The sequence below is a fragment of the Octopus sinensis genome, linkage group LG2 (genome assembly GCF_006345805.1).
Source record: "Octopus sinensis linkage group LG2, ASM634580v1, whole genome shotgun sequence".
Classification (NCBI taxonomy): domain Eukaryota; kingdom Metazoa; phylum Mollusca; class Cephalopoda; order Octopoda; family Octopodidae; genus Octopus; species Octopus sinensis.
The window spans coordinates 46340737-46364217 of NC_042998.1; the positions used below are offsets into that span (position 1 = coordinate 46340737).

Sequence of the window (23481 nt, forward strand, 5' to 3'; positions counted from 1 at the left end):
TTTTAGATATATTACTGAAACCTATTTTAAAATACATACCAAGTCTTGTGAGGGACGACCTGGACCTGTTTAAAGCACCCCAAAAAACCTATATACCACAATCCCACACCAATATGGACTAGAGGTAATAAATTTCTGGCTTGAGAAATTCCCTCATGAAATTCCGGACAGAACTGAAAAGAGTTTCATCACTGAAGGATTTAAAGTTTATCCTCGAAAACAACTTTTTTTGACTTCGATGGCAATATTTACAAACAAATATCTGGGACTGCGATGGGTACAAAAGTTGCTCCGACGTACGTCAATCTAGTCTTGGCATACATGGTGGTTCAGATATATAGAGAATCTAAATCAATATGGCTTTAACTTCCACAAATATCCACTAGAAAACTGGAAACGTTACTTAGATGACTGCCTAATCCTATAGACGCATACATTTGAACAACTTGTAGATTTCAAAAATCTAATCAACAGCATAAGCAATGATATCAACTTTACCATGGAATGCAGTAAAACTCAACTACCATTCCTGGATATACTAATCCCCAAAAGAGATAAAATCATCGAAGCAGATATTCACTACAAAGAAACAGATTCTAAACGATACTTACTATTCTCCTCACGCCATCCCTGACACACGAAAAATAATATCCCCTCTAATCTGGCAAGAAGAATCTGCACAATTGTCTCAAACCCTGAAACTCGCAATAAAAGACTCCAGGAACTAAAACAAGTACTACTTAAAAGACACTATCCATTAATTCTAATAGACAACAGAATAGAAGTGCCAAAGCAATAAATATCGAAGAATTTAGCTCCAAATACATCCAAAAATCTACACTTTATTACAACACACAACCCAAGAAACACAGAGGTTTTCGATATTATCCACCAGAACATCCCGCTACTAAAACAAGACCCAAGAATGAAACAAGCATTTGAAATACACAAAATAATCAAAAGTAAAAGACTGTCCCTTAAAAAATTCCTCACAAGCGCTATATTACCTTCCACAATTCCTACATCAACAGTCAAAAAATGTCGTCGCCCCAATTGCGGGTCCTGTATCAACCTTATTGAAGATAAAATAAACAAATTCAAATTAGGACAGACTTCTACCTTAAAAAATCACTTTATATGTCCTTTAAGGAATTTAAAGTACGCTATCAAATGTCAAGGATGTAATGAAGATTACATAGGTCAAACAAAGCTTACCCTAAGAAATAGACCAACCATTCGCCCACAACAAATACGAGACCCCAGTACTAGACAGATTCCACTGAGTGGTCACATAAACATATGTACAAAAACTAAGTTCCCCAAATTCCGGGTTTTCCCACCCTACCTATGTTCAGTGAATATCACAGATGAAACACGGATAAACAAAGAAAATACTTTCATACAAAAGTACAAACCAAGACTTAACAAACTTCAAGAGAGTACATACACAAATTCTCACACAAAATTCATTCTGCCACTTATCATGAGGAAGCTATACAGCTAACAACTTAAATCTTAACCATTGGACTACATACAAACAGCTCCTGCCTACTCCCCCACCAGACAGATTAAATTTGGAGTACCTAAACATGTTTACTCAACTGTGTCGGCCTTCGTTTTTATGCGCAAAATATACTGTCACGTGACACTAACGCACGGACGTAGTGGGAAACGTACAAAAGATTATAAACTTAATCATGTATCTATTCTCTACAAATGCTTGACAGAAAACATTCAGAGCATTTATTGTTTAGACTTATTCAGTCAACTGTGTCAGCTTTAACTTACGACGTCAAACAGTGTCACTTGATACTAACACACGGACGCAGCGGAGAACCTATGAAAATTTCTAAGATCAATCATTTGACTAACCTCTACCAATCAAATCCTATTCAAAACATATACGAATTTGAGCCATGAACTCCCTATAAAAACAGGGTAAACTTCAAACACTAATCAGAAGCAAGACAACTGCGACATAAGAAACGTCTTTCTTTTGAACTTTTTGAAAATCAGTGTAAATTGTGAAACCGGTTAAAGCTTCAAATATAATAAAAAATATTTAAACTATTCTCTGTACCTTTTCAGCTTCGATTTTTCCTATATTTCTACCCGTGTGGAATATATATATATAGTCAGTGGATCATATATCCGAAAAAGAAGCACACTCCAAGGTATAGAGCAGTAATATATTTACATGCAGTTAGATATATGTCCGGTCGTAGACCGACCAACGGTTTCGCATCCACAAAGCGCTTAGCTTTATGGACTAGTCAGATTTTAATGGCGGCGGGCATATAATCTTTCTTCAAACCGGAAGTAGAAAACCGTTACGGTATGTTAATTTGTAAACAAAGAATAAATTACCGTTACGGTATGTTAATTTGTAAACAAAGAATAAATTACCGTTACGGTATGTTAATTTGTAAACAAAGAATAAATTACCGTTGGAGGTTTAACCAGTTATTTCCCTTAGTCCAGTTCAGCAGGTGACGCTAGACTCTCCGTTCTGCCACTTGGAGCAACAAACACGAAGATCTGTTACCGCTGACCTGTCAACTCCATGTGACCTGAATCGAAGGGTGAGGGTAGGCAAATATTCTTTCTCGGAAGGTAATTTCTTTCATCATTTCTTTCTCGCAGCATCTGATAACTCAGATGTACATCCATGAAACTTTAAGTAATGCTTGAGAAAGTCAGTCTACTTATACGTATATCTATCTTTCACAATGAGTGCTGACCGCTTTTTTCGCTCATTTGTACACTTACCTGCTTGTATGTATGTATGTATGTATGTATGTATGTATGTATGTATGTAAACACACACATATATGCATATATATATATATATATATATATATATATATATATATATATATCACGTGACCGACCAGACCATCAGATGTTGTTACACATCGCTGGTCACAATGCGTTCGCATTGTTTTAGCCTTCGAATGACGCCACCCCGCTGGCTAAGCGAGCAGGCCATATATATATATATATATATATATATATATATATATATATATATACATATAGGCGCAGGAGTGGCTGTGTGGTAAGTAGCTTGCTAACCAACCACATGGTTCCGGGTTCAGTCCCACTGCGTGGCATCTTGGGCAAGTGTCTTCTGCTATAGCCCCGGGCCGACCAATGCCTTGTGAGTGGATTTGGTAGACGGAAACTGAAAGAAGCCTGTCGTATATATGTATATATATATATGTGTGTGTGTGTCTGTGTTTGTCCCCCTAGCATTGCTTGACAACCAATGCTGGTGTGTTTAGATCCCCGTCACTTAGCGGTTCGGCAAAAGAGACCGATAGAATAAGTACTGGGCTTACAAAGAATAAGTCCCGGGGTCGATTTGCTCGACTAAAGGCGGTGCTCCAGCATGGCCGCAGTCAAATGACTGAAACAAGTAAAAGAGAAAAGAGAAAGAGAAAGAGAGATACATATACATATAAGTGGACATCCATTATGCTAGAGGTAGACTCCATATGGATAAACCATATGAGATCTACCTCTAGCATAATGGATGTCCACTTAGTGGTCATTCCTCTTATATGTATGTAATATAATTTTTCTTAATCTTCAGATTTTTCAATATGCTAGGCCACTAGTGTCAAATTGATATTAATCAAATTAATATTCAATTTTCCACCCTTGTTATTTAAATTTTATATATATATATATATATATATATATATGCACGCACACATATATGCACCCTTCTTTCATACGTATATCTACAAGCGCAGTGCTTATCTTTTTTAATCAAATACCAGCAGTTTAAAATATATTTAACAGTTATTTAATCACTTGAAGAAATGTTGCAAACTCATTACATATTACTTGCTTTCTTTTTTATTGGTATCAACTATTGAGTAAAGGTCTATAATTCTAACAGATATTTGTTCAAAATATCCGGTATAATTCTAAAAGACCATAATCAGTTGTGTGACGTAAAAATCTCCGCCGTCAACTGCATATCTAACCATGGTATCAGTTAAATTAAAAATAATGAAGCATTCCAACATATTCACAGTTTTTGGTTATGGAATGATACATCGTCTAAAACAAAAAGAGGCTATATGTAGACGTGATATCGAGTATTTTTCCGTTTATTTCCTTTAGTTATCAGAAAGTGTAAAAAAGAGGTACTCTTATGTAATTTTATATCAAGGCTATCTTTAATTATATTCTTCCGAGATCGATAAAATAAATTCACGTGAAGTATTAATGTCGATATCATCGAATATTTTTTCTTTCTTTAAACTGTGCTCATGGATGACATCAATTTTTGTTATCTTAAACTGACAAACGCCAATGAACAATCGCTTCACGCTCAATATTGATGTCAGTTGTCCTTAGGATAATATATCAATATCCCTCTCCTTTTCCTTCACCCCTAAACTATGAGTGTTTTGTGCCTTATTAAAAAGAAATCGTTATTATTTATCTCTATAGGACAGTGAGCTAGAAGACTCGTCAAAACGCCGGACAATATGCTCAGCGGTATTTCTTCTGGCTTTACGTTCTGAGTTCAGTATCTGTCGAAGTCGACTTTATATTTTATTCTCTAGGGGTCAATGAAAGTATCAGTTGAACACTGATGTCGATGTAACCGACTCACCCAGCCCTTTAGTCAGAATTTGAAAGTATCATAATTTATGTCTGCAGGGCAGCACGCTGGGTAATGCTCAATGACATTTCTTCCAGTTTTACTTTCTGAGTTCAGTTACCGTCAAGATCGGCTTTGCATTTTATCCTTTCGGGGTCGATAAAATGAGTACCAGATGAACACTGGGCGGAGAGGTGGGGTCGATGTAAACGACTAACTCCTTTCCACTAAAATTCCTGGTCTATATTAGAAAAAAAATATAAATTATCTCTGTTGTCCGGTTAATGCTTTAATGGAAATAAGAAAACCCTTGTGAGATGGTGGCTCAGTTTAGATTTTCAATCGTAGTCATTACACTTATCCCGAGGGTCTCCTCAAGAAAATGCATTTAAAGCCGAACACTCTATTTACTGTTTGTTGAAGAGAAATCCATATATAATATCTGTTTAAGATTATCGAAGCATTCCCAAACCCTGCACATTCACTTCCTTATTTGATTTATGATTCTTTAATTTGTGTCCAAATCACTAGTTTCTGATATCACCAAAGTGAGAGACAAATTAAACTAGTGATTCAACTTTCAGACGTTGATGGAATCAGTTAACTGTTTTAATCTTTCGGCTGCTTGTCTGAAAAATAAGTCATGATCATCTATCCTTTTACAATGGAAATCAGATATATATTTCTTTACTACCCACAAGGGGCTAAACATAGAGGGGACAAACAAGGACAGACAAAGGGATTAAGTCGATTATATAGACCCCAGTGCGAAACTGGTACTTTATTTATCGACCCAGAAAGGATGAAAGGCAAAGTCGACCTCGGCGGAATTTGAACTCAGAACGTAACGGCAGACGAAATACGGCTACGCATTTCGCCCGGCGTGCTAACGTTTCTAGCAGCTCGCCGCCTTATCAGATATAGCCACACAAAATTTCATTATCCTTACCTGCAGAAAGCAGTTTTATATACCTATCAATCTTTTGATGATGAATGTCATGTTTGAAACTATTTTTGTTTGGTCGAGATGTGTCAAATTTATTGAGACAACGTAACTTGCAGAAAATACCAATTCAATTTTTTGGTAGACATTTAATGTCATTACTGGAATAACCATGAAATTTAATTTCACAGTTAAAAGGATAACAGCGTCTCAACCTAGTTATGTTTAGTAATCTTTCTCACGTAATTTAAGGCTCAACATAAATATACACTGAACAGTAATGTTTATTGAAAGAAAGGAGAATGGAAAACAAAAATGGTAATTTAGAAAAGGCCGTTTTCACATTAGGTCTAACGTTTATTCAGAATTATTTCCTCTTTCAATTAATGTCAATTTATTTGATCTTTCTTAAATGATTTTATTACAGTATATTCTTTAATAATTTTCATAAATTAAATTATTCATAATCTGAAGTTATATTTGAAGATGTTTTGTACATTAAACAAAGGAAATAAAAATGTTTTTATTTGAAAAAATTTCAATTCCAAATAGTAAAACAGTTAAAAAATGTTTTATATTTGCTGTCTTTGAATTCAAATTGTTTTTGTTCGACTGAAAATTCTGGTAGAGCAGAAAGAGTTTCAATTGTTATTTGAAAACGGCCCCATTCTGCAATGTAAAAAACAAAACAAAACAAAAATTCTATAAACAACGACATTGTCAAGGATTCCTACGTATATCAACTAATTCCTTAACTCGACTTGAACATGTCACACAAGAGCCGCTCGATCGGTATATTACCGATCATTCTACGAAAGAATAACTCTTCTAAGGAACGTGGGTTTATCATCCTTATGCTAGGGAGCAGCAGTAATAATTTGCCAAAGCGAGGCTGCATGGAAGAATGATGTCTTGAAGTGTAGTCACTTAACATTAACTGAGCTTGGTCTTGGAGACGGTCAACTTGTTTTGAATCTCGTAGTCCGCGAACCTCTGCGAAAGATATCAAAAAAAAAAAAAAAAATGTCAGCATACATCATTTGAAGATAGCGATTTTCTTTTAGATTTATCCGCCCATCCATTTACTCATCCATCAATCTATCAATAACGCACGCACTCACGCACACGTACACACACACACACACACACACACACACACACACACACACACACACACACACACACACACCACACACACACACACACACACACACGCACGCACGCACGCACACATACACATACATACACACACGCACGCACGCACGCACACATACACATACATACACACACACATACATACACACACACACAATCACACACATCCACCAATAGAGTAGTTGGGGTGGAAGAGGTTCGCTTTTCAGGCGACGCTTTTATAGGGTCGGCAATTTGGGGTTTTCTATATAAGCCTGTATAAGCTTGAAGGCCTGAAGACAGGGCGGCAAAGACAAGGGACGCCTCATGCAGAACGCACACACGTTTGGCTGCAACAGAATTTGGGAATCTATTAACCAATTTGAATTTGAGTGTTCTTGCGTTCTAACAACTCGTCGTGTAACTGGGGGAAAAGTAATATATTTTCCTTCAGATATATGAAGGGAGGGATTTCTATTACTTTCAGCTTATGCAGTAACCACCGTCGGAATAAGGAAGCGGTATTATTATTATTATTATTATTATTATTATTATTATATTATTATTATTATTATTATTATTATTGAGTAAGAGACCAGTGCATGCCATCAAAGTGACACTGGGGTAAAATATACGAAGCCCAGTATACCCATCATGACTACCCGGCTGATAAGAGTACACTAGGCATATGCATCACAACCATGTGTGCGCGACATGGTGATCTCATATCAAAATAAACAGCGCATGACCTTGCAGGTGGGGCCCAGTTAGAATTTTCTTCTGGTCGAGTAGCCCATCCCGCTCAAAAGGTCCCTGAATAAGGATTGTTTAAGGATGTTGAACGAAACACCCATGTTTCCAAAGGTGGATTATTCAAACCTCAAAGAATCCCTCTCAGCACATGGCTATGATGCTCCCCCACTACTTCTGCTTATGATCAGAGATGCACATATCGTCAGCCACTAAGAGACATGCTCAACTGGTTAAGGTCAAACAACTGACAAGCAAATCTGTGGTATTGAGCAGAATATTTGCTGTAGCCCATCTTTTATACCAAGATAAAACAATGTATATGATAACACTCCCAATCAGTTAAGATCAGAAGCCACGAGAGCCACTGCCTGGTACCGCACCAGGGCATTTATTATTATTATTATTATTATTATTATTATTATTATTATTATTATTATTATTATTTTCAATTACCAATTTTGACGGAATGAACATTAATCACTATTTATGAGCTGTCAATTTTCGAATGTTAGTGTCGAAAAACCACTATAAATGTTTGAGTGGAGCTTACTTGAGTAAAATCACACACTCGATGAAATCATTCACTGTGTCACAAATTTTTTTTTTTTGTCTTTGATCAGTAAGTGTTATTTCCTATTTGCTTCTATCTAGAAATCAAAGCTAATGATTATTATTCTCTTCAAACTTTGCTTTTGTGACCCGGACCTCAATGTTTAGAAACTAACCTATTTTCCCATTACATTTCAGACTTATTCAGTGCTGAGTTGCTGAAGCAGGGTTATCGTTATAGCAAATATTCTGCTCAATATCACAGATTTGCTTGTCAGTTGCTTGAGCTTAACCACTCGAGCATGTCCTTTAGTGGCTGACAATATGTACATCTCTAATCATGAGGAGTAGTCAAGGAGCATCATAGCCTTATGTTGAGAGGAATTCTTTGGAATTTGAATAAATGTAAGAAAAGAAAAGTTTGAAGGAAATATTAACTATTTTTCATACTTTCTTTGGGTGAGCGAATAGGAAATAACAGTTGCTACCCAAGGACAAAAATGCGTTACACAGTGTTATCGACACTCAATGTTTGAGCCAGCACAGATTACTGCAGTATGAAGTTGGAGCGATTTAGTTGGGCCTTGGCCACCTAGCCGCGGGTTCACATACATCATTACCTGCATTGATCGGTTTTCGCGTTGGCGTGAAGCCATCCTTCTTGCCAACATTAGTGCTGAATCCGTGGCACAAGCCCTCAACTCAGACTGGATTTCCCGCTTTGGTGTTCCGTTACGCATTACGACGGATCGTGGAAATCACTTTGAATTATGGCTGTTCAACCAACTTTCTGCTATCCTGGGAGTTCGCCATAGCTGTACGACTAGCTGCCACCCAGCTTCGAACGATATAGTCGAACGCTTTCACAGACAATAAAAAGCATCTTTCCGCGCATACTCTGATCCTCAAAGGTGGAGCGAGTACTTGCCTCTCGTTCTTTTAGGTTGTCGCTCCTTCGTGAAAGAGGACTTGGGATTATCTCCCGCGGAGTTATTATACGGATCGCCACTGTCTTTACCCGGCCAAATTCTGGTCCCTATGCAGTAGGAGCAGTGACACAATATAATTTATGATCGTCTCATTATATTACAATGCTGAGATGAAATATATACTGTCAGCTTGAAAGAAGCAACGAGTTAAACCTCAAATAAATCTATGAATTACTATATGAAAAGTAAATGCGTTCAGTGGTGCTTCTGATGATTCACGGAATATACGGATCTTATGTTTAACTATTAAGCTCGTGGCCTTGTGGTTAGGGTGTTGGACTCACGATCTCGAGATCGTGGTTTCGATTCTCAGACTGGTGGTGCGTTGTGTTCTTGTGCAAAACACTTTATTTCACGTTGCTCCAGTCCACTCAGCTGCAAAATCGCATTTTGTTCAAGGTGAATATTGGTCCGTCCGCTTAGCCAGCAGAATGGCATCACTCGAAAGCTACAACAACGCGAGGAAGTGCATTGTGACCAGCGGTGTATAAGAACATCCGATAGTCTGGTCGAAAGAGCGAAAGATTGATGTTTAACCTTACCTGGACGGAACAGAGTTATTGCTTTAAGACATGCGTATTCTGTTGCATCAACATGTAATTCGTTACAGCGATTGATTATATCTTGAAGCAGTCGGAGCTGCGTCATCATGAAAGCTGTTTTCTCTGCATGCTGCGTGTCCAAGCTCCAACCATTAGCTGTTAATAATGAGGCTACAATAAAAAGATATTATCAGTTGGCTTTTTAATAAACAGTGGAATATTTGAAGGTATCAAAATTATGAAAGTTAAAATTATGGAGGGGTAATTATTATCATCATAGAAAAGCTATTTTCAATGTCTGTTCCAGCTTCCTCTCTCTCTCACTCGTTCTCTCTCTATCGCTTCCCTTTTCTCTATTTCTCTTGCTCTCCTGATGCGCCATACCTACAAGCGTCAGAAATCAATGCCTTTTAGTTCCCTACACAACTAAGCACCGTATTTTGCCCGTCTTTCTGAAAGCCAGCTGGTAAGACCATCGAATATCTCCACCTCTCTCTCTTCCCTGATTTCTTCTTCCTTTCAGTTTCCTAGCTGTCACCAACTGTTCAAGGCTTTTCCTTCTCATTTAGTGTCCAAAGAACCAAGTTTTTTGTCTCCTTATATTATTGAGAATCTTTCTTGTGGTCTTTGCTTGTCCAAGGAACTCAGTTTTTGTCACTCTATTCACATAGAACATCTTCAGTATTCTTCTAAAGAATCATATCTCTGTAGAAGTTTGTTGATTGATAGAATAATTAGAGCATCGGACAAACGCCTAGCAGTAATTGTTTTGGCTCCTCTTTTCCAACCCACATCCTAAATTGCATAGAAGAATCGAAAACAAAAAGAAAACCATCCGACTCATTGACAAAAGCTAATTCCCTAAGATACTAAAATCTCTCTTTCACTTAGATACAGCGTGTCCTAATTCTCTGTACCTTTTTATCGCATCTGCAGCAACTTTTGTTCCTCTGAACTAGCCAGTTGCATATAGCTTTCATTGAAGTCCATAAGCACACCTGTCTCTCCTTACGTTTTCCTTAAGCTTCCTCCATACAGGCACCGCACTTCTCCAGATGTCAACCCTCCATCTAGAATTTCTTCAGAGCTCCTGTGTTTTTGTTTCCTTCTTACATCGATTTACAGATGTTTATAATTGAACATCAAACGCAGTAAATAGTCGGGGGAAGTTCTGTGAAGGACATGGGCGCGGTTTTTTCTTAAATAAACCATAAATAACAAGAACATCAAATACAGATAATGCAGGAACTATGAGAAGGATCACTATTAAGTTGTTGAGCATTCCAGTTGTTATTGAACACCAGATCAAGCTCGACTATGTGAAAGAACGTGGCCTAATGGTTAGGGTATTGTATTTATGATCACAAAACCGTGGGTTCGATTCCCAGGTCGGGCAGTACGTTGTGTTCTTGAGCAAAACAATTAATTTTACGTTGCTCCAGTCCACTAAGCTGTAAATGGGTAATCCATATAGGCGTGACTCAGTGGTAAAAAGTCTGCATCCCAGATTCAATCTCACTGCGTGGCGCCTTCGGCCAAAGCCTTGTGAGTGAATTTGGTAGACGAACACTGAAATAAGCCTGTCGTATATACGTGCGTGCATACATACGTTCGTATATTCATGCATGTGTATGTGTGTGAATCTATATATTTGTGTTTATCCCCCGCTACCACCTGACAACCAGAATTGATTTGTTAACGTTCTCGTAACTTAACAGCTCAGCAAAAGGGTCCAATAGAATAAGTACTTGACTTAAGAAAAATAAGTACTGGAGTCGTTCGATTGCGGCCATGCTGTGGTTCCCCAGCATGGCTGCAGTCCAAGAAAAAAAAAAACTGAAATAGTAAAATAAAAGCATATATAACCAACTGGCACTCCGTCGGTTACGACGACGAGTGTTCCAGTTGATCCGATCAACGGAATAGCCTGTTCGCGAAATCAGCGTGCAGAGTGGCTGAGCATTCCACAGACACGCGTACCCTTAACGTTGTTTTCAGGGAGATTGAGCGTGACACGGAATGTGACAAGGGTTGCCCTTTGAAAAATAGGTACTATACATTTTTCTAGCTGAGTGGACTGCAGCAACATGAAATAAATCTTCTTGCTCAAAGATAGAACGCGCTGCCGGTAATCGAATTCGTAACCTTACGATCGTGAATCGAATACTCTAAACATTAAGCCGCGAGTCTTCACACACACACGCACGCACACACACACGCACGCACGCACACACACACACACACACACACACACACACACACACACACACACACACACACACACACACACACACACACACACACACGTATATGTTGACAAATTTTTCCACTTTGTAAGGGTAATTTACCAAATATTTCATCTGTTCTAACGGCGTTTCTGCGTTCGAAAATAAATCATCTATCTATCTATCTATCTATCTATCTATCTATCATCTATCTATCTATCTATCTATCTATCTATCTATCTATCTATCTAATACACGATCCCTATTGATCGGCCCCACTTTTCTTTCACGATCCCTTTTGATCGGAATTTGACCCTTCCCCCCCTCTTCTTCCCAAAAAGAAAAGCTCTACTTTGTATTTTCTCCTTTCTGTGTTCAGCCCTGCGTGACCAATAAAGAAATCTATCTATCTATCCATCCATCCATCCATCCATCTATCTATCTATCTATATCTATCTATCTATCTATCTATCTATCTATCTATCTATCTATCTATCTATCTAATACACGATCCCTATTGATCGGCCCCACTTTTCTTTCACGATCCCTTTTGATCGGAATTTGACCCTTCCCCCCCTCTTCTTCCCAAAAAGAAAAGCTCTACTTTGTATTTTCTCCTTTCTGTGTTCAGCCCTGCGTGACCAATAAAGAAATCTATCTATCTATCCATCCATCCATCCATCCATCCATCCATCCATCTATCTATCTATCTATCTATCTATCTATCTATCTATCTACCTAACTATCTATCTACACACACATGCACATATTCACGCACACACATTAGAAAGTTGTTTGCCAGATTCGTTAGATCTTCAGACAAATGCCTCACAGTAATCGTTGTGCTTCATTGCACTCAGAGTTCAAATCCTGTCGATATAAAATTTATCTTTCCTCCTTCCAAAGTATCAACCAAGTACTGAGGTCGATTCTTCTCCCCTTTCCATTTCTCTCTCTTTCAGAACCGGCTGCACTACATTGTAAGACGCTTGTTGAAGACTAATCCCAGTGCTCCTCTCAATATTCGTTCACCATCGGAAATCTTATTCCTTTAACACCCTACCACACACACAACCCCCCCCCCCCAGCCCAAAATCAAAAGAAAAGACACATTAAAACATTCATGTTATAACATAACAATAATGTTTTCATCTCTGCTAGAGGGATTCGTTCTTTATTGATTCAGATGGTTTTCTTCAATAAAATCGACAGTCTAAAAAAGAGATTCTGAAACATTTTCCTCTTGGGTACTCGTCATGTCCGGCAGTGTTGGCGTATCTGCATGTTTAATATATTGTAAAATAGTATGGCGGCGAGCTGGCAAAATCGTTAAAACGCCGGGCAAAATGCTTCGCGGTATTTCGTCCATCTTTACGTTCTGTGTTCAAATGCAGCCGAGGTCAACTTTGCCTTTCATCCTTTCGGGATCGATAAAATAAGTAGCAGTTGAGTACTGGAATCGATGTAATCGACTTAATTCGTTTGTCTGTCCTTGTTTGTCCTCTCTGTGTTTAGCTCCTTGTGGGTATTAAAGAAATCGGTATTTCGTCCGTCTTTACGTTCTGTGTTCAAATGCAGCCGAGGTCGACTTTGCCTTTCATTCTTTCGGGGTCGATAAATTAAGTACCAGTTACGCACTGGGGTTGATGTAATCGACTTAATCCCTTTGTCTGTCCTTGTTTTATCCTCTCTATGTTTAGCCCCTTGTGGGGAATAAAGAAATAAGAATCGTTAACACACCGGGCAAAATACTTCGCGGTATTTCGTCTGTCTTCACGTTCTGTGTTTAAATGCAGCCGAGGTCATCTTTGCCGTTCATCCTTTCGAGATCGATAAAATAAGTAGCAGTTGAGTACTGGAATCGATGTAATCGATTTATCCTCTCCCCGAACTTGCTGGCCTTATGCCAAAATTTGAAATCAAACAGTGTTATGCAAAAAGAAAGAGTAGATTTAAAACTTATTTTTAAAACAGACTGTAAGAGACAAAAACATTCTACATATTTCTTGATAGAAGGTTTAAAGTTTATTTTAAAGTAGTATGCACTCAATATGAGCACCATGTGTTGCTCGACAAACATCGAAACCCTTTTCTGTGAAATTTTTATGGCATTCGTAAATTTGCTTGTGACGAGGTGGATTTTTATTGAATTGGCAGCGAAATTCACGTTGCACTTGCACAATCGATTCGCATTTCTCAAACTGCAGCACACAAAAAGACTTTTCTTGTGGCGTCGCCATTTTCTAAGGGATTACAGAAATGAAAATTATACAACTTTAAATAAAATTAACAAAAGGAAACATTAAAACAAAATAAAATATTATTTTATTTAAGGCTTGATTCAATTTATCATGTTCAGGTATAAACTTTAAACCTTCTCCTATCAAGAAATATGTAGAATGTCTTTGTGTCTTTTACCGCTTGTTTTAAAAATAAATTTGAAGTCGGCTCCTTCTTTTTGAATAACCCTGTGTATTGTAATATAGTACGATACCATAAAACAGACAATGATAGATATAATTTTTATGGCTACCATAAAACAAGATAAAAAAAGTGGATAAAATGTTTTTCTCAAGGCCGGTTTCTTAAGGCCGGTTTCTCGAATTCCGTGACGTATACGAGGATTACTGAAAAGTTCCCGGCTTTGCTTAAAAGAAGATACAGGAGGATCAGTTAATTATGATTTTATGCAACATATTCTCCTCTCAGATTCATACATTTATTGCAGTGGTCGTTCAGTTTTTCTAAGCCCTGTAAAAGAGCTCAGAAGGTTGGGCTTCCAATCAGGTTTTTTCGCGATACCCATAAAGCCAGGAACTTTTCAATACCTTCTCGTATATTCCTCACCCTCCCGGACGGGACGGCGGCCGTCCCTGCATTACTCGTTTTTGCCAGCTGAGCGGACTGGAGTAACGTGATATGAAATGTTTTGCTCAAGAACACAACAAATCGTCATGTCTAGGAATCGAAATCATAATCTTATGATGAATGCAACACACTAAGCCATGCAACCACATCTCATGAAACGGACAATGTAGACAACGTATATTATCTGTTATTATCATACTTTTCAGCATTACAAATCGAAATTTTTAGACCAAAATTTACAGGCAAGATGACTTTGGAGAACCACAACTTCCCTGTGAAATGCAGTAGGATTTGGAAAGATAGTGACAATGTTTGAATGTTTACACTACACTTATACACTACGTAAACTTGTATGCAGGAAAAGATGGTAATTATATTTGACGAAGTTTTTTTTAAAAATAAATGTATTTACCGAATCCGAAGATGCATCATTGATAAGTAGTAGATTATATTTAAAGATTAAAATGTTTTTATAAATCTCGCATACCCTCGTATTTCTCTTGCATACTTTTGGGGGTACACGGACTCCGGTTTGAGAATCCTTATTCTAAAGAATATTTACTTACCAATGTCGATTGGCATTGACCATTGTGACGTACTAAGGATGAACAATTCACTCCAGCTTTCTTCCAAAAGAATTGCTTGATCGCGAAATGGCTGTTGAAGAAATGACGGGATATTTCGCGCCCATTTCACCGACATAAATAAGAGACGTGCTGCTGTTTCGTAGACGCTTTCTACACCGGAATTATTGACATAAAAATGTTGGTCTCCTCCAGCGAGGGGGTTAGCTAACATGCCAAACGGTGGTTGGTACGATGAAGGATTCATATTTACGGCGGACGCTGGGATCATTTTGTAAGGAAATGCCTGGGGCTGGTTACCATTTAGGGTTGTCGGTGGATGGATAGATGTTGTAGTGCTAACTGAATTCTCTTGTGAAGTACCTCCAGAAGATTCTAAATAAAAACCATGCAAAGACGAAACAAAATGGTGTGTTAGTTTTCAGTTTATTTAAGGAGAAAAGAATTGAGAATTGTAAATAAATTCTATTGACAAAAGAATCCAAATTTATTGACAAAATTTATAAATTGTCTCACAGTTACATAATCAAAATTGCAGAGAATTGTAGACACTCTAGGGAAGTATTTTTACAATACTTCAATCATTTCTCTGGAATTAACATTTTATTTTTACGTAAGATTTCATTATCCTGCGTGTTAACCTAGATTCTAAAACAAAAACAACAAAAAAATTAATAAAAAGAAAATGGAAACTGAATTTCTGTGTCTGATGTAGGTTCGATAATTATGAAGCAATACTGGTTTCTTGGGGTACAATGACAATTTTTGCATATTTCATCAAACCCAAGTTATCGCTAGCCTTATTTTAAATTTAGCATTGTTCTTAAGCAATATTAAAGTTATGATTTAAAAGAAAGAGGTGAACAGCAGCCCAACCACAAAGTAGTGCTTCGGCAAACTGGGGTATTTATCAGAGCTATGAATGCAGATTTATAGATTAGAGATAATTCCATGCATAGAATTTATTAATTCTTATTATCTCATGCTCAGTTTTTCTCGTGTACTTATCAAATATAAACAATAACAAAATTTATTCTAGATACGGGTTTTAAATTTTTGGCAGAAGGTCAGAAATTTCGAGGAAGGGCTAAGTCGATTGCAATGACCCCAGCGTTCAACTTGTACTTATTTCATCGACCCCGATAGAACGAAAGGCTAAGTCGAGCTTGGCGGAATTTTAACTCAGAACACAAAGAACCGGAAGAAATATTGTTAAGCGTTTTGTTTAATGCACTAACGATTCTGTCAGCTCACCACCTTATTTGGTCCAATAAGTCCTTTTTGCTAAAGGAACAAGGCCTGAAATTTGTAGGGAGGGGACTGGACTAGTGGATTACATCGACCTCCAGTGTTTCACTGGTATTTAATTTATTGATCCCGAAAGGATGAAAGGCAAAGTCGTGCTAGCGATTCTGCCAGCTCGTCGCCTTACTTGACCCAATAATAATTCTGTGCTCCAGCATGGCCGCAGTCAAATGACTGAAACAAGTAAAAGAGTGAAAGAGAGAGAGAGAGAGAGAGAGAGAGAGAGAGAGAGAGAGAGAGAGAGAGAGAGTATTTCTTTATTCACCATGAGGTTGAGAAAAAGAGGGGACAAAACAAACGTTGGGGTTAGGGTATCGAATGAGACGAAACGTATGAATAAACAAACAATTAAAATATATACAATTAAATGAGAATGAGTGAATAAAAAAAAATGAAGCGGAGGACGCGGTTGACCCCACAAACCACATACTCACACTGAAGACTTTGCTTTCTCCTTTTTCACATTCTTGATTAAACAGGTTCTTTCACTCGCAACATACTTGCTATATACTTCCATCTTTTACGAAACACACTTTGCGACAGGCATTTCTTCTCCAGCCTTATTTTTCGTTTCATGTGGAAAACGAAAAAGTCGATTTGCTCGAGATTGGAGATAAACATGCCTGTTGCAATTCCTTTTACTCTCGTCTTCCACACTACTTTTTTCGCCATAGCAACTACCGAGAGAAAACAGGCTCGCTCCTGAATAGGGATTCAGGGAGGTCGGCGGAACTATCTTAATTACAGATTCGCTCGACAGTTGTACTCTTCTCGAATGCGACAGCAGGTGTTCGACATAAGCCCAGAGTTCAGTCACCTTGGGGCATTGCACAATCGCGTGCAGGACAGTTTCACTGTCCCTCTCACATCTTGCACAAACCGGCGAGGGTGCACACCCATGTCTAAAGAGCTTATCTCGAACCGGTAAAGCTCCTCTGTAACATTGCCAGGCCAGGGACTTTTGGTAATTATCCATAGGCCCCGGACCGAATGTTCTTTGGAACAGGTTGGCCAGTTGATCTTCGTCGAAGCCCAGAGTTTCTCCCAGGACGTCGTCACACTTAAACTCTACTAACCCTCTATAGAAGAACGAGGTAGTAACCCCGCCACCGGCGTTGCTCGATTTAGAGAGAAGCACGAGTGCCTGATGGCACTCTACATGCCACATGCCCAACTTCGGTCTACACTTGATCCATGGGTTCAGTTCGTTAAACGATGTGAACTGTGGAAATAACAGCTTGACGAAAGAGAGAGAGAGAGAGAGAGAGAGAGAGAGAGAGAGAGAGAGAGAGAGAGAGAGAGAGAGAGAGTAAAGAGTACTAAAGGCATATGGCCTGAAATTTGTGGGGAAGGGACTAGTCGATTACACCGACCTCAGTGTTCCACTGATACTTAATGTATCGATCCTGAAAGGATGAAAGGCAAAGTCTACCTCGGTGGAATTTGAACTCACAATGTAAAGACGGGCGAAATACCTATTTCTTTATTACCCACAAGGGGCTAAACATAGAGTGGACAAACAAAGACAGACAATGGGATTAAGTCGATTACATTGACCCCAGTGCATGACTGGTACTTAATTTATCAACCCCGAAAGGATGAAAGGCAAAGTCGACCTCGGCGGAATTTGAACTCAGAACGTAACGGCAGACGAAATACAGCTTCGCATTTCGCCCGGCGTGCTAACGTTTCTGCTAGCTCGCCGCCTTGTTTGGCCCAATAATGATATATTTCATAAGAAATTGAGTACATCTACGGCCTAGATGTCTGCTCCAAGAACATTAGTAGGAAATATTATTTAAAATAATAACCATTGAGTGAAAGTGAATTTAACAGTACGTGTGTATTTTTAATGGCTACAGTGACTCTAGCACGATGCAATTTTGTCTCTTCACGTAATAACAGACCAAATCTAATGCAACTCAGGAATAATAAAAAGAACAAGACAAGATGAGTTTAAAGTTTATTGTGATGATCATCAGTCATTAAAAAAAAGTGTGAATCAATTTACCTGTACTGTCTGATTCAGTCTTTTCGCGTTTCAGATGCGTCGGTGTGGAACATTCTCCAGAAACGCGTGACGAACAGTTTTCTTTGATGGTACAGTCGACGTTACTGTTCTCATTTCTACTGCCACCACCGCCACCGCCACTACCAGTACCACTGCCACCGCTACCTCCACCACCTCCACCACTGTTGTTTCCCCCTCCTCCTCTTTCTCCATCGCCTCCTCCACCCGCTCCCCCTCCTCCTCCTCCACCAGTTCCGCGTATATTTGGTTCCCCAGACGGAATTTTTACTATTGCTGGTCGGAAGCCTATTTCTCCACTGGGTGTAGTACCTGGCTGTAACAAGTGATTCGGGTAGTGATGGGGTAGATGTGATGGATGATGATGGTGGTGAGGGTGGAGAAAAGCTGCAGTTGCTGCGCGGCTATTTTGGTCGGCTAATTGGATTGTAATTGGCTGAAACACTTGACCTGGATTGTAACCGGGTAATTCAGGGTGCAGTGTGACTGGGGTGCTGTACTGGTGAAACTGGGCATAATCCAATCTACAAATAACAAAAAAAAAAAAAAATACAAGCAACTAAAAATCGTCCCAAAACAAATAACTGAAGATCTGAGAATCCAAACGTGGAGGCGCCTGGCTCAGAGATTAGGATGCTGGATTCATGATCGTAAGATTGTGGTTCGATTCCTGGACCAGACAATGCGTTGTGTTCTTGAGCAAAACACTTCATTTCACGTTGCTCCAGTCCACTTTAGCCTGGAGAAGGATGGGCTACACATGACTTTCTCGCCCTATATACACTGCATGGCTGCAGCGCCCCAACGACCCCCAAGGGGTTAAGAGACTTCTCATTGTCAAGCTTGCTGTTATGCTTTTTTTTTCTCTCGCGCCTTAGGAATCGTAAGCTCGGTAACCCGGGTTAAATGATCGAGATTCAATATTCTCTCTGAACGGGACGCCGGTCCGTTGCAGGGTTCGAAGCTAGCTATTTTGAAGGTAGGGAGAAAGCCGATTACATCGATCTAAGTACTTGACTGGTACTTAATTTTATTGATCCTGAAGAGATGAAAAGGAAAGTTGACCTTGGCGGGATTTAGTTTTAGAACCTAACGAGACGGAGGAAACGACGCTAAGCATTTTATCTGACGTTCTACCGATTCTTATTTCTTTACTGCCCACAAGAGGCTAAACACAGAGAGGACAAACAAGGACAGACAAACGGATTAAGTCGATTATATCGACCCCAGTGCGTAACTGGTACTTATTTAATCGACCCCGAAAGGATGAAAGGCAAAGTCGACCTCGGCGGAATTTGAACTCAGAACGTAACGGCAGACAAAATACGGCTACGCATTTTGCCCGGCGTGCTAACGTTTCTGCCAGCTCGCCGCCTTACGGAATGTAAGAGTATTCTTTTAATTCTTCTATTCTTTTACCAGTCCCACCCACTGGATTGTGGCCCTTCAAGAACCCGTACTTTCAATTATATTAATCCCCTTGCCCCGTTCTTATTTCATCGATTGATAGACATGGCTGTGTAGTTAAGAAGCTCGCTTTGCAACATTTAGGTTCAATCACATTGCGTGGCATCTTGAGTAATGCCTTGTGAGTGAATTTGGTTGGCAAATTGTGGAAGCCTCTCGTATATATATATATATATATATATATATATATATATATATATTATATATATATATATATATATATATATATCTTTGTGCTATATTTGTCCCCTACTACTGTTTTACAACCGGTGTAGGTTTGCTTACGTCACCGTAATCTAGCAGTTCAATAAAACAGACTGAGAGAATAAATACCGGACTTAGAAAAGTAAGTACTAGGGGCAGCGTGTTTGACATGGCCGCAGTCCAATGACTGAAACAAGTAAAAGGTAGCGGAAAGAAATACTTATTTTATTGACTTCTGTAGTACGATTCCGCTACTGAATGCGCCATCCAGCCACTTACCAGATACGTAGCGTATGTAAGATAAAAAAAAATCAAATGATTCAGGGTGCAAGAATCTCAGCATACAATGATCTTATGAATGTATGGCGATCTAATTAATTAATTAACTAGTTAATTAAACTAATTAATCAAATAACATTATCTCAGGGTTAATATCATTTTAATTTGATTTCAGCAAGTAGGGTTGACAACACTTGACACGTTTCGGTCTTATTAAAACCTCATCAGCGACGTATAACCTTCTTCGTGCATACCAGATTATTGATAAGATAATCATTATATTGATTGATATACAGTAATGTACATCAGTCGAAAATGATCTTAATGATTGAGGAATATTTCATTAATTAGTTAGTATTCTACCTCAGTAAAATAAATATGATGACACTAACTTGAATGTTATTTTTCATGCGGATATGCTTTCTGTTCATCATTAAGAACGTACAAACGATCAAAATCTTACAATAAAGGTTGTCTTTTCAACTCAGATTGGCTAGTGGAGTTTCACTTTGATGGTGTAACATGTAATAAGAATGAGAGATAATCATCCTTAAGTTAAGTCGCTATTTATGAAAATTGTAGATCCCACATGGTCTAATATCTATTGTCGATAACTAACTGACTGACTAACTAACAAGCTAACTAACTAACGAAGAAATTTCAACATAGTCGCTTGACCTGAAAAAATAACAGCCAAGATCTTGCCACTATAGCAAGTAGAGAAGCGTTGCTCAATAAAGTGAGAAAATCACTATTTGCGCCTGAAACTCAATGTGGATTCAGAAAGGGAGAAGCATCACGAATATCGTATTCTGTTAGATTCAGGTGAGATGGATATGGTCGTTATTGACTCCACGAAGGTATTCGATACAGTAAACCAGTTGAGTCCGCGTCAGGCAATCAGAAGGCTGGGAAATCCTGAAGAGTTTACTCATATACTCGATTTCCTACACACTCATAGGAGGCCTCGAGTTACGCAGTCGAAACTCAGCGCTACATAGTTTAATGTTGCAATAAAGTCAAGCAGGGCTGTTTGCTAACACTAACATTATTTTCACTTGATCTTTTAGCAATCTCGAGGAGGCATATGTGTGTGTGTGTGGTTGCGCGCACGCGCGTATATGTGTGTGTATGTATATAAATACATAAGTACATCAATAACAAAAGATGAATTCAAATACAAAAACGATAGATGTCCAAGGGACGTTTACACTTAATATTATTAGAAAAAAGTAATGAAGAGAAAGTTAAGAATAAAAATATGACGTTTTGGGCATAGTTTTTGTCGGATAAGCAGAGAAAAGTTCAGACAAGAGGAGCAAGAGTGGAAGAAAGGAAATAGTTAAAGAGATCCAGAGATAAAGAAAAATACATGTGAATAATACACATGTTCGATCACTAACTCTTTGTATGCATGTATGTATGTACGTACGTACATACATACATACAAACATACATACAAACATACATACATACATACATACATATGTACATACGTACATACATACAAAGAAAATGATAGAACTAATAATTATAATTTTCATATATTTATAATTGAACATTGTCTAAAATAAAATTGTAGATAAAAACCTTGGGTGGTCCAGAATTTTTGTAAGAGGGACAAATGGTACTTGGTTTTCTTCATTGTGTCTTCTGATTTCTTCTGGACCCGAGTATCGTTGTTGGTAAGATCTTGGAGCCCTTTCATGTTGAACGGCTGGAATTAAACAATAACGATAATGTATTTATTTTGAAGCAACCTTTAGCTGTTGACAACTCTGATGGTAGTCTTTTTTTAAAGAGATTTTGCATAGCAATAGAAATTAACAATTATTTTTGTCATATCAAGTCTAACAACTATTTGATTATTTTGTATCTGAAGTCACAATATTTTCAATCGCCACCAATTGCTAAATGATTTTGATGCCATAAGCTCAGGGATACGTATTTTCGGCATACAAGTCGACATAGTATATAATGCACAAATGCAATGTAAACCTTCAAACATTGTCACTATCCTTCCGAATCCTGCCGCATTTCATATGGGATTTTTGGTTCTCGAAATTCGATATTCTGATATCAGCACTGAAAGTATACACTGTATCTATGAGGGAACTTATTTGAGATTCATCTTTACCATAAAGTTTAAGGTCATTCATGAATAACAAGTGGTTGACTTTTTGCTGGCGGCTCTTGAATACACACCCAACCTTTGCTTTCCTCAGAATTAGTGTTAGTGATATCATGCACAGAACAAAGATCAGTGGGGACAGGCAGTCCCCTTGGAAGATGCCGTTCCTGATTTCTATCGTCCCTAAACTTCTTCCATATATTGTCAGTTCCGTCCTCCACTTCGCCATACTTTTTCCAAGCAATCGCTCAACATTCGATGCAATACCAAATAAGTTCATACATTCCATAATCCAAAAATGTGGGGTGATATCATACGCCTTACGATAATCGATCCATGACATGATTAAGTTAGTTTTCCTCCTCTTGCAGTCTCTAAGTACAGTTATGTTTACCGCACTTACGTTTGCATCCCTTATGTTCATGTTGCAGGACTCTGCAACTATTCCAGTCAATAATTTGCACATAAGTGGCAAGCAGGATATCGGCCTATAATTGTCTACCGTATCGACTTTTTCGGTTTTTCAAGCACAGCACTGTCCTACCCATTGTCAACCACTCTGGTGTTACTTGGTCGGCATTTAACAAGGTGTTGAGTTGTGCAGCTATTCGTGCATGACATTCACCAAATCTTTTGATCCAGTAGCCTTGAACTCCATCTGGTCCCGGGGCCTTGTAGTTGCCCATTCTTTTTCTGATTTCTTTCACTTCCCTAACTGAAAATGACTGTTCTGCCTGCTTTGGACAGACTACTGTTTGTTTCAGTTCTTGCAACCATTCAGCATCCTTCTTGTGTTCCTTGTCTTTGCTCCAGATGTCACTCCAAAACCTTTGACTTTCAATGTTATCTGGCATCAAC

At 38.4% G+C, this 23481-nt stretch overlaps 1 protein-coding gene across 1 annotated transcript in view; it reads right to left on the reverse strand.

Moving 5' to 3' along the window:
* Positions 1-6145: 6145 nt before the first annotated feature.
* Positions 6146-23481, reverse strand: part of LOC115224585 (retinoic acid receptor RXR-beta-like) — a 29816-nt gene continuing 12480 nt past the window's right edge. Inside the window, exons 6-10 of the mRNA XM_036500731.1 lie at positions 22083-22209; positions 18525-19066; positions 15191-15583; positions 9532-9702; positions 6146-6557 (exon numbers count right to left, since the gene is read on the reverse strand). Coding sequence (XP_036356624.1) covers positions 6316-6557; positions 9532-9702; positions 15191-15583; positions 18525-19066; positions 22083-22209 — 1475 coding nt within the window. The 3' untranslated portion in view covers positions 6146-6315. The remainder of the gene's footprint in view (positions 6558-9531; positions 9703-15190; positions 15584-18524; positions 19067-22082; positions 22210-23481) is intronic.